The sequence below is a fragment of the Prionailurus viverrinus genome, chromosome A1, assembly GCF_022837055.1.
Source record: "Prionailurus viverrinus isolate Anna chromosome A1, UM_Priviv_1.0, whole genome shotgun sequence".
Taxonomy (NCBI): domain Eukaryota; kingdom Metazoa; phylum Chordata; class Mammalia; order Carnivora; family Felidae; genus Prionailurus; species Prionailurus viverrinus.
Window position 1 is genome coordinate 197,822,211 of NC_062561.1, and position 15,450 is coordinate 197,837,660.

The 15,450-nt window shown below is 55.7% G+C and overlaps 1 protein-coding gene across 1 annotated transcript in view; it reads left to right on the forward strand.

The window, feature by feature from the left end:
* Positions 1-15,450, forward strand: part of CSF1R (colony stimulating factor 1 receptor) — a 29,664-nt gene that overhangs the window by 13,226 nt on the left and 988 nt on the right. Inside the window, exons 7-20 of the mRNA XM_047874046.1 lie at positions 959-1,074; positions 1,228-1,348; positions 1,442-1,629; positions 3,361-3,476; positions 8,445-8,571; positions 8,689-8,793; positions 9,282-9,392; positions 9,988-10,150; positions 12,230-12,321; positions 12,420-12,517; positions 13,438-13,560; positions 13,641-13,752; positions 14,295-14,394; positions 15,260-15,368. Coding sequence (XP_047730002.1) covers positions 959-1,074; positions 1,228-1,348; positions 1,442-1,629; positions 3,361-3,476; positions 8,445-8,571; positions 8,689-8,793; positions 9,282-9,392; positions 9,988-10,150; positions 12,230-12,321; positions 12,420-12,517; positions 13,438-13,560; positions 13,641-13,752; positions 14,295-14,394; positions 15,260-15,368 — 1,681 coding nt within the window. The remainder of the gene's footprint in view (positions 1-958; positions 1,075-1,227; positions 1,349-1,441; positions 1,630-3,360; positions 3,477-8,444; positions 8,572-8,688; positions 8,794-9,281; positions 9,393-9,987; positions 10,151-12,229; positions 12,322-12,419; positions 12,518-13,437; positions 13,561-13,640; positions 13,753-14,294; positions 14,395-15,259; positions 15,369-15,450) is intronic.

Below are 15,450 nucleotides of genomic sequence, written 5' to 3' on the forward strand. Positions count from 1 at the left end.
CCAGCACAGGGCAGATAACCCGGGGCACCAAACAGCCACCAAACTTAGCTCATGTGATGGATGTGTTCATAACGGTGACTTTGAGTCCGGCAAAAAGAAGTTAAATTCTTTCAGCTTACCAAGCAGATGAGTGCAGGGGTTCTGGACACCAAAGTTCTGGCTGGAAGAGATTGCCCTTTGCATACCATGGGTTTTAGTCTAGTAGGATTTATAATTAGATGCTATAATGTATTTTTAAACAACTTATTTATTACCTAAATTATGCACGTCCGTTACGGACAAATGCCAAAATAGGGCTTAAGAAAAGAAAAAAACAAAAAATTACCTGGAATCAGCTGAGGATAACTGACATTTTTCTCATTTGCTTCCAGGTCTTTTCTGCAGCAAAAGGTACCATTAAACTGCGTACCTACAATGAGTCGGGCTCTGTGTCAAGTACCCTGAATATATGTCCCTTTAATCCTCAGGCCAAATCTGTGCATTAATTACCATCAGTGTTGCCCTCACAGAAAAGGAGACAGAGGGTCAGAGAGGGCGAGTACTTGTCTAAGATCACACAGCTAAGAAATGATAGCCCCAGGACTTGAGCCCTGGTTGCTGTAGCCCCATGGCTACATCCTGCCTCTCGTCCCTCTCACGGTCCCTCCTGGTAGGGCTGGTGCTTTAGAGATAGCAGCTAATGTGCCTTCCAGGGTCGGCACCTCACAGACATCATTTCTACTAAACCTCAGAACAAAACCACTTCATAAACGAGAGAAGGAATTAAGGGAATTGGATTGGTTTTCCCATGTCTCAATGGCACTCAGCCTGGGGACCTGGCTTAGCCAAGGCCTTTGTGCCCTGGACGCTTTACCAAAAATAAAACAAAGCCCTTTAGGGAGGTTGTCTGAGCCCACTGTCCTGCAGGGGCCATACCAGGACTGGGGTTCACGCCAGACGGCCTGCCCCTTTCGTGCAGGTACACCTCGACCCTCTCCCTGCCTCGCCTGAAGCGCTCGGAGGCCGGTCGCTACTCCTTCTTGGCCCGAAACGCTGGAGGCCAGAATGCCCTGACCTTTGAGCTCACCCTGCGATGTGAGTGATGGAGCGAGGGCTGGGCACTAAGGTCCCTGGGGCTTGCAGGTGGGGGTGATGGAGGGATAGCAGCTCAGTGCAGGGTGGTCACACAGGGGAGTTAGGGCCTCTGGGGCTGATCCCTCCCTCTACCGCTCCTCTCTTTCTCCTCAGACCCCCCGGAGGTAAGGGTCACGATGACCCTCATCAATGGCTCTGACACACTACTCTGTGAAGCCTCCGGGTACCCCCAGCCCAGTGTGACGTGGGTGCAGTGCAGGAGCCACACCGATAGGTAAGTGGCTCTGCTTACCTTCTTCACCCCGGGCTGCGGAGCCAAGGGGGGCTGGGCATCCCAAAGCTCTAAGCCACACTCTGCTCTTCCCAGGTGTGATGAGTCTGCAGGGCTGGTCCTAGAGGACTCACACTCTGAGGTCCTGAGCCAAGTGCCCTTCCACGAGGTGATCGTCCATAGCCTGCTGGCCATCGGGACCTTGGAACACAACAGGACATATGAGTGTAGAGCCTTCAACAGCGTGGGGAACAGCTCCCAGACCTTCTGGCCCATCTCTATAGGTGAGCCTTTGCCCCTCCCAGCCCATGGTGGGAGGCGGGCTCGGGAAACTGCCCCAGCCCCCTGGAGGCCAGGGCCAGAGTGCCAGAGTGGAGCAGATCCCAGCCCCATCGTGTTCCACCTCTTGGGGTCTGATTCCAGGCGCCTCCTGACCAAAGGTCTCCTGAAGAGGCCAGGTGGAGGAGTCTGGACCGCATGGGACTAGACACAGGGAGGAGAAGGGCAAAGGGCAGCAAGCCGTGAGGCCAGAAAGAAAGCAGCCTGGAGCGTGGCCTCGTCTGGCCCCTCCGCTCATCTTCCTGCGCTTTAACTCACTCACTAATTCACAAGTGTGGATATTTGGCATCTGCTATGTGCCCAGCACTCACTCGGGTGAGCAGTGCCTCCATGGGGCTTAGAGCCTGGTGACAGAGACAGGCAACAAGTGAACACAGTCCATCCCCACCCCAGGGCCAGCCTTGACAGCCTTCTCCATCCCTCTTGGACTCTTCCCTCCAGAGAGACAAGCCCAGTCCATTCAGGGCCACTGTCGGAGGGTGGGGCTGATGGCCAGCACTGGGCACTGACGCAGGCTGTGTCCATTTAGAGGAAGGGGTGCCTTTCTCTGTGTCGCACAAAGGCTCCAGGTCTGGGTCTGAGAGGCCCAGAGCCGTAGAGACCCACTGCACCTTCCGACTTCCAACAGCCAGGTTTCAGCACCACTGTGTGGCAAGCCCTGGCGAGACCCTCTGGGCAGACGGACAGATTGGGAGCCTCAGACTGGCTCAGAGGTGGCCCCTCAGGTGCCTTGGGGCAGCTGCAACCAGGGCCAGATTCCGCGTGCAGCTGCCCGTGGCTGCTCTGTCTCACTGCTGGTGATCATATATTAAAAAGACCATACTGACATTTCACTGCATGCTTACCCTGTGCCAGGCATTGTGCTAAGCACCTTACAGTCATTATCTCAGCGAGCTCACATGACCCCAGGAGGTTGGCACTATTTTCCTTCCCGTTTGGGAGATGATGAACCTGAGGCTTAGGGAGAAGTCACACACGTTCAATGTCACACACCTCCTAAGTGGCAGAGGTGAGATCTGGCCTCAGAACCATGCTGGTGTTGATGTGGAAAATGGAAGTTACGTCCTTCAAACGCATTGAAAGAACTAAGGTTATTGGTCTGGGAAGAAGAGAGCCAGTGGCCATGAGCCAGGCTTTCAGACCCTTAGAAGGGCTGTGTGGTTCCAAAGGGCCCTTGAGGAAGCAGCAGGGAAATGCTGGGAAGGCAGAGTTCAGTCTAACCTCCAGGTCTGTCTGTCTGAGCTGCCCAAAGGCGTAGGAGCTGAACACCCATCACTTGTGTGTGTGTGTGTGTGTGTGTGTGTGTGTGCGCGCGCGCGCGCGTGGAAGCCACAGCCGGTACTAAGCCAGCTTGTTGCAGAGGCTCCTTGCACTGGCAGGAGTGGGTACTGCACGACCTGAGGGGTTCCCCAGCCACAGATGCTGTGACTTCGGGCAGGGTTTGGGGCGAGGCATGAGCAGAACTGGAGAGGCCGTCCTCCCCGCCCCTGGCTGGGGGCGGGTCTACAGGAAGGCTTTGCAAGGGTCTGGGGCTTCTGGGGGAGAAGACTGCTCAGTCAACAGGCATTTACTGAGCACCTACTGTGCTCCAGGCAGTGCAGTGGCCTGCTCTCAGTGGTGGCGGAGGGTCCTGAAGGCCCCCTCTGCCGGCTCCCTCCTCTGCTCTCCCTTTCCAGGAGCCCACACGCAGCTCCCCGACGAGCTGCTCTTCACGCCCGTGCTGCTCACTTGCATGTCCATCATGGCCTTGCTGCTGCTGCTGCTCTTGCTGCTTTTGTACAAGTATAAGCAGGTGAGCCTGGGCAGGGTGGCGGGGTGGGGAGCCAGGCGCCTGGTGACCTGGGGGAGTGTCACCGGGTTGCAAGGATCTAGCCTTTAGCCCCCGCACACCCAGTCGTTCTGTCACCCATTCAGCCAGCCGCTCTTCAGCGGGCGCCAACTGTATGCAAGTGTGAGTGTCTGGGTGCCAAGTGAGCCCAAACTCAGAGCCTCTGAGGCTCTTGCCTCGTAGGGTTGACCGTCTAGAGCAGGAGATGGCTGCAAGTCAAATAACCGGAAAAGACAGGGTATGGATTACAGAGCTTAATGCCCTCAACAATGGCAGCATGTAGATAGCATCACTAACCCCATCTTACAGAGTTGGAAGCTGAAGTTCTGAGAGGTTTAGACAGTGCTCTAGTCTACAGCCAGTCAGTGGCAGAGGCTGGGTTTTAAAAAAAAAAACGTTTTTTAACCATCACGTGAAACACTGAATCATCTTATCTTTCCCTCGCGACAACCTGGAAGCAGGGAGTGTAGCAGCCAGCATTTTACAGTAAGGAAACTGGGGGGTGGCAAGGTTGAAGAATCTGCCCGAGGGTCCCAGGTGCCTCCCACGTGCCAGCCCGAGGCCTCTGCCACCTTGCCTAGCTGCCTTCCTACACAAAAGATGGTGGCCGCTGCAATAGATACTGAGGCCTGTGGGAGGTCAGAGGTAGAAGGGTCTCTTCTGTTGGTGAGGAAGGGAGCCTGCTTGGAGGAGGTGGTTGGCATGGGTGGGACAGACCTTGGAGAATGGGGGTGGGGGGTGTGCAGCAGGGGGAGACAAGGCTCGGGGAAAGGGTATCTCCGGGGAAGGGTAATGTGTGCAAAGGGGAGGGAGGGGGGAAAGACAGAGGCGAGTTCTGAAAATACTGGTCCCTGGAAGAGGGAGGAGGCAGGTGGGGCAGGTTGAAGGGTCCAAGAAGTTGGACCCCATCCTGCAGGCTCAGATCCATCCGTGGGTTTGAACAAGGGAGCAATGTGATTTAGGGGTGAATAACCACCTGGTGGGCCTCCTCTGCTGCCTTCTCTTCCCCACCTCGGGGGTTTTAGTATGAGAAGAGGGCTTGGAGTAGGCAGTGTGGACAGGATATTTGGGCACCCTGGGGGCCATGGGGTCAGCTCTCATGCTCATGCCAGCACCCAGCAAACGAAGGCCTCAGACCAAGACTTCAGGGACCTGCGTCCAGCTCCAAAACTGTTTTGCCATGAGACCTTGGCTGACTCACTGCCCACTCTTGTCCTCAGTTTCCCCACCTGTACCATGGTAACGTCTTCTTCCTTTGACATTCCAAGAGCCTCCTGAGAGTCTGGGGTTGGGAGTTGGATAGATGTGGGTCCTGTCTCTGCCAGTCTCCAGCTATTAGAACTCTGGGGAAGTTGGGAGTGTCTCTGTCTCTGTTTCTCCAACCGTGAAATGGGGTTAATAATGGCAGCCAGCCTACCAGGCTGTCGTGAGGATTCAACAACGGAATGTAGGTAGGGGACTTAGCAGGGTGCTGGGCACAGACAGAGCTCAGGACGGAAGCGGACGGAAGCTGCCCGCCCTTGTCCCAGGAGGAAGCTGACTGGGGAACCTGAGTTAGCTCACGCATCTTGGGACTGGAGGGGTGTCTGAGGTTGGGCATCTCCTTGACTACACACACACAGCGGGCCCTGCTCGTCCACCTCTATGGACAGGACTTAACTCACTCTTGTGGCTGCCTGTTCCTTCTCTGAGCAGCTCTGATTATTGCCAACTTCTTCTTTATACGGAGCTGAAAACTGCTCCCAGTGCCCCACAGAGCTGCCTCCTCAGCCCATGACACCCCTGCTGAGATTCCAGAGAAGGGTCCAGTTCCCTCTCCAGCCCTTTCTACCTTGAGCTGTCCAGCCCTTGCCCAGTGTTGGTTTGAGGGCACCTTATCTTCTCTCCATGGGACCATTTTTGGAATGTGGAAACACCTCATTTCCCATCCAAGAAACTCAGCTGCCCCCTGAGCCCATCCAAGGCCAAGAAAAGGAGGGCATCCCATGAGACAAGACCTTGAGGGGTCAAGATGGCCTTGGCCTTGCCTCAGGGCCTTCCACCCAATTCCCCTCTGCTTTGCCCCCTGGGGTTCTGAGATTTGCCTCTGCACTGAGAATTCAGCCTGGACTAAGGGGTGGCTCTAGCTGGGGGTGGGGGGAAGGGCTGTTTCTGCCTCAGGGCTGAGTCATGCCTTTCTGTCCCCAGCCAGACCACAGGGGGGCCAAAGGGGGAGGAGAAAAGGTCAGGAGTCAGCAGGCTGGTAGGAGGGACTCAAAGAGGAAAGGATGAGATAGGGAGGAGTGCAAGCTGGGATTCTGGAGTCAGAACCGACCTCTGGGGACTGGAGGCCTATTGGGGCCGGACAGGAGGGTCTCCAAGGTTTCCAGTGGGACATGTTGAGGTCACTACCTTCCTAAGACAGAGACCATCCACCAGCCCAGAAACAGCAGGCCTAGACAGGGAGGGCCACAGGACTTTGATGTCTCCCTGCCCATCTCAGTCGCCGAGGGGCAGTGGGGGTGAGCCTGGGCCTGGGCCCGCCGCGAGGAATAAGAAACATGGAGCACACTGAGTGTTCAGCTTGGCTGAACGCAGCTCACAGGGGTGCTCAAGGAGCACTCCCTACTCTCTTTGGAACTACTCCTGTTAGCAAACCTGGTTGAGGTGGCCCATCCCACCTTCCCTGTAAGGGCTCTCCCTCCGAGGAGACCCTCTACATAGAAGCCCTGGGGAGCCAAGGTGGCACAGAAGAAGAGGAAGGGATAGGGATGCCTGAGTTGTGGCGGGGAGAGAGCTGTGTCTTCCTCCTGGTAGAGTCTGGGATTCAGAGATCTGTGAGATCCAGCCAGACAATCTCTTCCTCCTGTGATCCCCCTCCCTTTCCCCAATATCCCCTGCCTGGCTGGGGGTGGGGAAAGGAGAGCAGCTCTGGGGAGGGGGCTGACTCAGGCCCAGCTGCATGGGCCAGAAGAAGGAGAAGTGGTGAGGAGGAAAAACAGCTTTGGCCACAGAAGCCCCCTGGGGACGGAAGTGGCCAGGGGAGGTCAAAGAATCCCTTCCCGGCTTTCTCTCCATGTTTTGGTTTGGGGAGGCACCCACACGCAGGTCCTGAATCCTCTGTGCCTCAGGAGGTTCCTCCTTTTGTCCCGTTTCAGACTCTCCTCCCAAGTCACAGCATGGATGTTAAGTTTAGCTATAGTCTCTCTCCTGAATCAGAACCTGGAAGTTCTTCCTTATGTCTAACTGCAGTCTCGTCTCCCAAACTACCATCTGGAAGCTCTCCCCTACAGCTATCTGGAGTCTTTTCTCTTAACCTGACACAACTTACAGCCACAGGCTGCCTTCCTCCCCAACACCCACTCACATACCCTTTAGCTCCCCTGGGCTGGGTGACCCGAGAAGGAGCCCAGCGGCTAAGCACAGCCCAGCTGGTCCTTGTCCCCTAGGGCTGACCGGAAAGAGGTGGACTGCTGACCCAAGGCCTCAGTGTCCTCCACCGCCCAAGCCCAGCTTCCACTTTCCACCTAAAGCCCATCTTCCATCAGCACTTCTCCTGGGCACCACCCCCTGGCATGATGCCCCCAAGCAGCTGCCACCCTGGGCAGGAAAGAGAGAGGCAGTCCCTCCTCCTCCTAGATCTGGCTCTGCCCTCTCCCTCTCCCTCTAGCTTAAAACAAACGCAGTGCAAAGTCCGTGTAAAGACCGGCGTCAAGCCCTCGAGGGCTTCTCATTGCAGCTAGGAGGGAATCCGCTCATCCTAGCGCTCAAGACCTTCCTGTCTCTGGAACAGCCCTCACCTCCCTCCAGCCACACGGGCACCGGCCAGTCCCTCGGACTTGCCAGGACTTTGCCCACCTGCAGGCCAATGCATCTGCTATTGGCTTTACCTGCAAAGTGCTTCGTCTGCCAGTCACCTGGCTGGTTCCTCCTCAGGCCTTCCCTGCCCTACACCTTCAGTTGCACCTGGCTCTCTCTGTTCCATCACTTTGCTTTATTTTTTTCACGGCACTAGTTGAAAATGTCCTCTCTTTATTTATTTATTTATTTATTTATTTATCTATTTATCTATTTATCTGTTTAATTTGAGTTGAATGCCTGTCTTAGCCCCCTGAATGCAAACGCCACGGGGGCAGGGCTTTCTCTTCTTTAATTCTGAATCCGTGGCGTCTGGCACAAATAGGAGTTTGGTGAAATATTTGTCTGGAAATGTTATTCAGCCTTAGAAAGGCAGGAAGTTCTGACACACGGAGGAGCCTTGAAGACATTATACTAAGTGAAATAAGCCAGTCACAAAAGGACACATACTGTGTGATTCCAACTAAATGAGGTACCTAGAGTAGGCAGATTCAAGGGATACGTGGCCCGGGGCTCAGGGGAGGTAGGAAAGGGGAGCTGCTTAATGAGTAAGGAGTTTTAGTCGTGCAAGGTGAAAAGAATTCTGGAGACTGGTTGCATAACAATGGGAATGAACATAACTGTACACTCAAATAATGAGACTGAGAAATTTGAGATGATAAATTTTCTGTTGTATGCATCTTGCCACAATTAAAAATAAACCCAGACACTATTTGGATGGGAGGATGGGGGGATGGATGCATGGACAGACGGACATACTTCAAGGTCCCCCCACCCTCCTGGCTCGAGAATTACCAAGTTCTCAGAGCTGTCAAGGCTCTCAGAGGTGACCCTGCTCACATCTTTCAGTGCACAGGTGGGGAAAACCAAGGCTTAGAGAAGGGCAGGTCACATGGTGAGGCCAAACCAGTCAAGGACGGGGCTCTCAGTGCCTTGGACATGGGATGACCCGGGCCCTCTCACCACATCTCAGGCCACCCCTGCCTCCTCCCACCATGCCTTGGGACTGCCCACACCCCCTGCTCTTGGGGGTTGGGGATGAGATCCCACATCTGCCTGCAGGCCTGGTTGACTTTCCCCCCACTTCCTCTGCAGAAGCCCAAGTACCAGGTGCGCTGGAAGATCATCGAGAGCTACGAGGGCAACAGCTACACCTTCATCGACCCCACCCAGCTGCCCTACAATGAGAAGTGGGAGTTCCCCCGAAACAACCTGCAGTTTGGTGAGATGAGGTCTTGGCACCCCCCATGCATACATTGCAGGAGCCTATGGGCCCTTTGTCGGCGGGGACCTAAGGAGACTCTGTGTGTGTGTGTGTACATGTGTGTGTGTGTGGCAGGTAAGACTCTTGGAGCCGGTGCCTTCGGGAAGGTGGTAGAGGCCACAGCCTTTGGTCTGGGCAAGGAAGATGCCGTCCTGAAGGTGGCTGTGAAGATGCTGAAGTGTGAGTGAGGGGCAGGGGCTTCGGGAATCTGGGGGAGTGGGTAGGAGCCCAGGTACCTAGGGGAGGGGCTGCCCTGCCATGAGAGACACATTTTCGGCCCATCACAGCCTGGGGGACAGGGCCTGGGATTGGGGGCAAGGACTCTTGGCTTCTTGAGTGAGCCCCAGCCTCCCCTTAGCTCCTGGGTGTGGAGGGGCTCTTTGGAGCCCCAAAGAGGCTGGGGTGCACAGAGGCCACCCTGGGCCATGGCCTGCCCACAGCTTGGCTGCCTGCCACTCGAGAGCAGCTCAGTGACAGGCCATCTCTCCTCTCTCCCTCCCTAACTCCTATCTGTGTGCCCGCATTTCTCCTCTTCCCTCTTTTGGTCCCTGGTCACTCTGGGGCCCTGGGTACGCCCTGCTTGCTCTCCTGGGTGTCTCCCATCTGTCCGTGTGGCTCTGTATGTCCTGCCCTTCCCCATCGATGGGACCTGTGGCTCCATCTCCCAGCCACTGCTCATGCAGATGAGAAGGAGGCCCTCATGTCAGAACTGAAGATCATGAGTCACCTGGGCCAACACGAGAACATAGTCAACCTTCTGGGAGCCTGTACCCACGGAGGTGAGGGGTCCTGGCAGGCATCGGGGCCCATGGCCACCCCACCCCATCTTCCCATCTCCCCCAAGTTCTGGAAGGATCCCTATCTATCTCAGCATTCCTCAAATTCCCACACCAGGTGCCTGGATGGGTCAGAAGCTGTTTATGAATGATAGATAGTTCTGGGAGCTCTGATCAGTGGCTCTCAGACTTTGGTGGGTATCAGAGTCAGCCAGAGAGGGGAATAAGAGTGCAGGTCCCCAGGCCCTGCTGCAGGGAGTCTGATTCCGGGGGTCCGGAGGGAAGATCCCACCCAAAGACACTTGGACATTCACCACAGGGTCCACAGAGGTACCCCAGGGCCTTGACCTCTACGGAACTGTCACAGATATCCTTTGAAGAAGGAATGCTACTACGGTTTTTTGAGGTTCCTCTGCTTTAGACAGATGGGGTTACTGAGGCACAGAAAGCAGAAAAAGCTGCTCACAGTCAGTCAGGATTAGAACTCAGGGCTCTTGAATCCCCATTCCAGGGTGTCCTGTTGCCCTACCCCATGTCTGTTCACACGGGGGTGGGGGGGATAAGGAGTGCACTTACCCCACTCTCTTGGCTGCTCTAGGCCCTGTTCTGGTCATCACTGAGTACTGTTGCTACGGCGACCTGCTCAACTTCCTGCGAAGGCAGGCTGAGGCCATGCTGGGCCCCAGCCTGAGTGTGGGCCAGGACCCCGAGGCAGGCGCTGGCTACAAGAACATCCACCTGGAGAAGAAATATGTTCGCAGGTAGTACCCTGGCAAAGGACAGGAAAGAGGCTGGGACTGGGAGGAAGCCCCAGGGTCTGTCCCTAAAGTGAACTCAGGCTTCGGTGGCTGTGTGGCCCTCACGTTCCACGGGGAGTAGTCACCCCAGCTTCTGTGGGCTAACTCAGTTTTTCTACTACTTATTTCTGTCATCCAACAAATAATTGAGGACCTACTATATTCTAGGAGCATGTTGGGCAAAGATGGGGGGCTCATGGTCTGGTGGAGACAGGCGTTAATGGTATCGTCACTTGAATGTACGTAAAAGGTCAGCCAAGATCCGTTCAGGGCTCTAGCAAGAGATGGGCAGATCTTGGGGGTAATGGCCCTGTTTTTCCCATGCCGTCAGGGGCTGCAGAGCACCTGGACAGAGTCTGTTTGTTGTTGGGTGAGAAGGGGCAAAACAGTCTGTGGCCAGGTCCCTGATCTACTTGGGCCTCGGTTTCCCCAGGCAAGCCATTGGGGGGTTGAGCCTCTCAGAGACTTTCCGTCTCTGTTATTCTGTACTGCTGTGATTCCTGGAAGCCACTCGGAGACAAATGGACAAAGCCACATGGGGAACCAGAGAGAGGAAGTGGCCAGTTTCATGTCACACATGAGTCAGGGGCAGGGGTGGAGCCTGGGCTCGGATTCTGCTCCCTTGACTCCTGGTCCAGTGCTCACCTAAGCCACAGTGGTGTCCTGGAAGTCTCAGTCTTGGGGGTTGTGGGGCCTCAGGGCCAGGCTGCTGAGACAGGATCAGAACAAGAAGGGTGTACAATGAACCCCTATTTTAGCCACTGTCAGCTGCCAAGCCCGGGGAGGCAAAAGGGGAAGGAGGCCATTTAACTCCATCCAGTATCCTCGAATAGGAGGGCTGGCAGGATCTGCTTCCTCTTCTGGTTCTCTGACACCCCTCTGAAAGGGCGGCTCACACTGGGCCTCTGCAGGCTGGAACCTCAGGCCAGGTCAAATCAAAATGAGAACTAAAGTGAAGTATTAACTTCTTATCTTCAAATGTGCAGATGGGGAAAGGTTTCATACAGTGGGGTCACTTCAAGGGCAAATGGCATGGGAACCAATCCTGCCAACGGGTTCCCAGGCTAGAAGTATAGTTTCTAGACCAGGGGAGGGGATGGTTTTGCCACGGTCAGAGCATAGACAAGACACTCCCTTCTCTTTCTGGGAACACTAGAGTATGGGCATGGTCAAGGTGTGCATCTCCATCGCAGAGGGGACAGGAAGGGGAGACGGCCAGAAATCACACCTGTTAGAATACTAGAAACAGTAGTGGCTATTCAATCTAGAGAAGTGTTTCTCCAACCTACCTACAACTGAAAGCCTATGCTCACAGCCATCACCTAAGAGCTGTTAGAGACACAGCTCGGGCCCGCCAGACCTGCTGAATCAGAATCAGCATTTAGATGAGACTGCCCAGGTGACTCCTACACTCATGAGTTACAGTTTAGGAAGCCCTCCTCTAGACCAGAGGCCTCCACTCAGGCTGCACACAGGAACTGCCTGGAGAGGTTTCAAAGTGTGAATGACTGGGTTTCACCCCTAATTTCTGAGGTGTTCTGGGCATGGGGAGAGTTGACAACTCCCCAGGTGATTGAATGTGAAGCTGGCCAGTGGTGAGAGCCACTGTCCAGGTGGGGAAAGCTCAAAGAAGGGGCCCTAGAATATCCTCAAATCCCTGCAGGGCTGTTACGGGAAAAGGGAGCCTACTTCTGTGTGGCCCTTGAGGGCAGAGCAAGGACCAGCAGGAGGAAAACCCCAGGGGCAGACTGGCATTAGGAAAAGTGCAGAACTTTGTAATAGGCAGAGAGCTGCCCAACGACAGAACAAATTGTAAGCTTCCTCCCTGGGATGGCCAAGCAGGGATCAATGATCGCTTACACAGAATGTGGTGGCAGTTAGGGTTGGGGGGGTTCCTTGTCAGAAAGGGATGTTCAAGTTGACCTTGAGGTCCCTGCCCTTCCCTGCTGATTGGAGAGGACACGGGGAGCTGGAGGCCAAGGCCCGCGCTGGTTAGTATAGCAATGGGGACCTACCCGCCCCCACATCCTTTTTCCTATATAGAGACAGCGGTTTCTCCAGTCAGGGTGTAGACACCTATGTGGAGATGAGGCCTGTCTCCACTTCTTCTTCAAACGACTCCTTCTCTGAAGAAGGTGAGGAGGCGCTGGGTGGCAGGTGCGGAGGGCGGAGGACAGGGGCCGCTGGGGGCTGGGGTGTGGTGGGGCTGCCCTGACACCTCTCCCCACACCAGACCTGGGCAAGGAGGACGGGAGGCCACTGGAGCTACGGGACCTGCTCCACTTCTCGAGCCAGGTGGCCCAGGGGATGGCCTTCCTTGCCTCTAAGAACGTGAGTTGGAAACTGGGTCCAAATGTGGTCATCCAGGGAGGTGGGAGGTGGCTGAACCCCCACATCTCCCGTGAGGCTGGGTGATTAAGGATGAAGGGGAGGAAAGGGGAGCACGTGGTGAAGGCAAGGAGGAGCCAGGGTGCCAGAGAGCAAGTGGGCAGCGGCCACACAGCCTCTAGGGGTGAGTGGGAGAAACCCATGCCTGAAGAGTTCCTCAAACTCAGGACGGTGAGGGCCCCAGCCTGAGCAGACCTGTTTCCCTGGGGTGCAGCAGGCCACGGAGGACCCCGTTTCCAAGAACAGGCCTTGTTCCTTCAGTTTTGGTCAACAGCGTGAACAAGACGACTATGTCCTCTTGTGAAGCACACGGTCTCGTGGGGCCCATAAAGGAAGCTCCCTGAGTTGTCGTGAGGGTAGGAGATGATGTGTACAATAGGCCCAACTCAGGAGGTTCCCAGCAGGTGGGGGCTGTGACCGCCCCCCTCACAGCAGATTTGGGAGGGCAAAACAGGGTTACGGTGTGTGCAGATGCTTAGGGAAAAGCCTGGCACGGTTGGGCCCTGAAGTGGCAGCTGCTATTATCAACAGCCGGTGGGCTCAGAGGCTGTTTCCAGCACCAGGGCTCATAGCTGCTGAGCACAAGCGGGTCGCCTGGCTCTGAGTCAGCTCCCACTGCTCAGGCCCAGTGGGCCACAGTGATGGTGGTTTCTAAACACCCAACTTTCCAGCCATATGAAACTTCCTCAGACCTGGATCTTGGTAGCAGGTAGGGACGGGAGCCAGGGTACAGGACCAAAACTGATGCTCACTCCCTCGACGAGGAGCCCAAGGCATTCTGGGGGGACCCTGGCTGTTCCCCCTGCACCTCAGGCTCAAGTGGGGGACGGGCCGAGACTAACTCTGTAAGTACTTTCTGTCAGTGCATCCACCGGGACGTGGCAGCCCGAAACGTCCTGCTGACCAGTGGGCGTGTGGCCAAGATTGGGGACTTCGGGCTGGCTAGGGACATCATGAATGACTCCAACTACATCGTCAAGGGCAATGTGAGTGCTGGGGAGGGTGGGCTGGGCTGGGGAGGGGGCAGTGAGCCAGGGTCCGAGGTGACCGGGGTCTTCCGTGCCAGGCCCGCCTGCCTGTGAAGTGGATGGCTCCGGAGAGCATCTTCGACTGTGTCTACACGGTTCAGAGCGACGTCTGGTCCTATGGCATCTTGCTCTGGGAAATCTTCTCACTCGGTAAGCCACTGGGCCAGTGCAGGCTCAGGCTGGGGCTGACCCGTGTTTGGTTACCATGGTGTCCTATACCTCACGAAGGATGCCAGCCAAGGGTGTTTGCTGCCCAGGGCAGAGGAAAGGCTGGTGGGAGTGAAGTGACGGGCAAAACGTCTGAAAACCAAGCAGTGCAGCTCCCGTGTGGGCCGGGCAGATGCTCCATGCTGCCAGGCATTCCCTCTGGGCTGTTCCTTCATCTGCCTGCCAGTGCAGTTGCTGCTTCCTCAGATGAAGTTTTCCCTCCTTGTCTGAAGTGTGCACATCTCACTTCTGGAGTGCTAGGCACAGAGACTTGGGCTAAGCCCTTCAGCGAGCTCCTGTAACCTCTTATTCCAAGCCTGTGCTGGAATTCTTTGTGTGGTGTGATGAGGCCGGGGTGAATTTCACTGAAATTCCCAAATTTCACTGAAGCCTATGCCTACTGTAACTCTTATGTAGGTGTGGGTGTGGGGGCAGGTGAATATGAGCCCCGAGCATGGGCTCCTACGTGCTCTTGGCCTTTGCAGGGCTGAACCCCTACCCTGGCATCCTGGTGAACAGCAAGTTCTACAAACTGGTGAAGGATGGATACCAAATGGCCCAGCCTGCATTCGCCCCAAAGAACATGTAAGTGAGGGACCCCAGGGAGGAGAGAGGACTCCCCAGGCTTTGGCTGAAGGGGATGGAAAGGTGTGTGGTCCTAGTCTCTCCCTGTCCACAGTGTTCCAGGGCCAGGCTTCATCTCCCCCACAGTGGGCCAAAACAAGCCCATTTTAGGGAGTGCAGGATTTCCGCTGGTTTCCAAGTAGCTGTTCTCAGAGGTCTCTGAAATGGGACTGGTGCTAACTCAAATGATAGACTTTGAAGTCAGACTCTATTATTATGTCGAGGCAGACTCTTCTCATTTCTTATCTTGGCTCTCTGTGGTGTCAGCCACTCCTTCACTGTGTAACCAGCCAGCCTGCAATGCAGCCTCCTAACCATCTCACTACAGCTGGCCCACCGAGAATTGCCGCCTCCCTACCCTCTCCATGGCCTTCCCGTGGGCTGGCAGGCCATGAACTCGCCCAGCACACCTTTCCCCAGCCACTCTCGACAGAGCCGCTCCCGTGTCTGGCCAGGCACTTGTGGCCGGCTCACTGCCATGTTCGTCTTTTGTTACAGTCATCTCAGCCCGCCTCTCAGACCTACCTGCAGGCAGTGGGAGTGCCCCTTCTCAGTTCTAGGAGCCTGGGCAAGATAGCATCTCTGAGCTTTTTCTCCCCTCAGCTGTCAAATGGGCGTGATGAAAATAGCTTCCAAGGGTTACTGGGGAGATTAAATGAGATAATGCATATCAAGAACTTAGCACAGGCCTTGTGTCAGGCACACTTTTCACTAGGTTTCAGGACCTCTGCTGGGCAAGACTTTAAGGGTATGTGTGCATGTGCCCACGTGTGCATGTGTGCATATTGGATCCCCAGACCCACGGGCAGCTTCTGTCCTACCTTAGATATAGCATCATGCAGGCCTGCTGGGCCCTGGAGCCCACCCGCAGACCCACGTTCCAGCAGATCTGCTCCCTCCTCCAGAAGCAGGCCCAAGAGGACAGGAGAGTGCCGGTGAGTGGGGCTGGCCTCAGGGTGGGTGGCTGGCTCCAGCAGGGCCGGGCTGGGCCTGAGAGGTCAGGACTGACCACCCCCG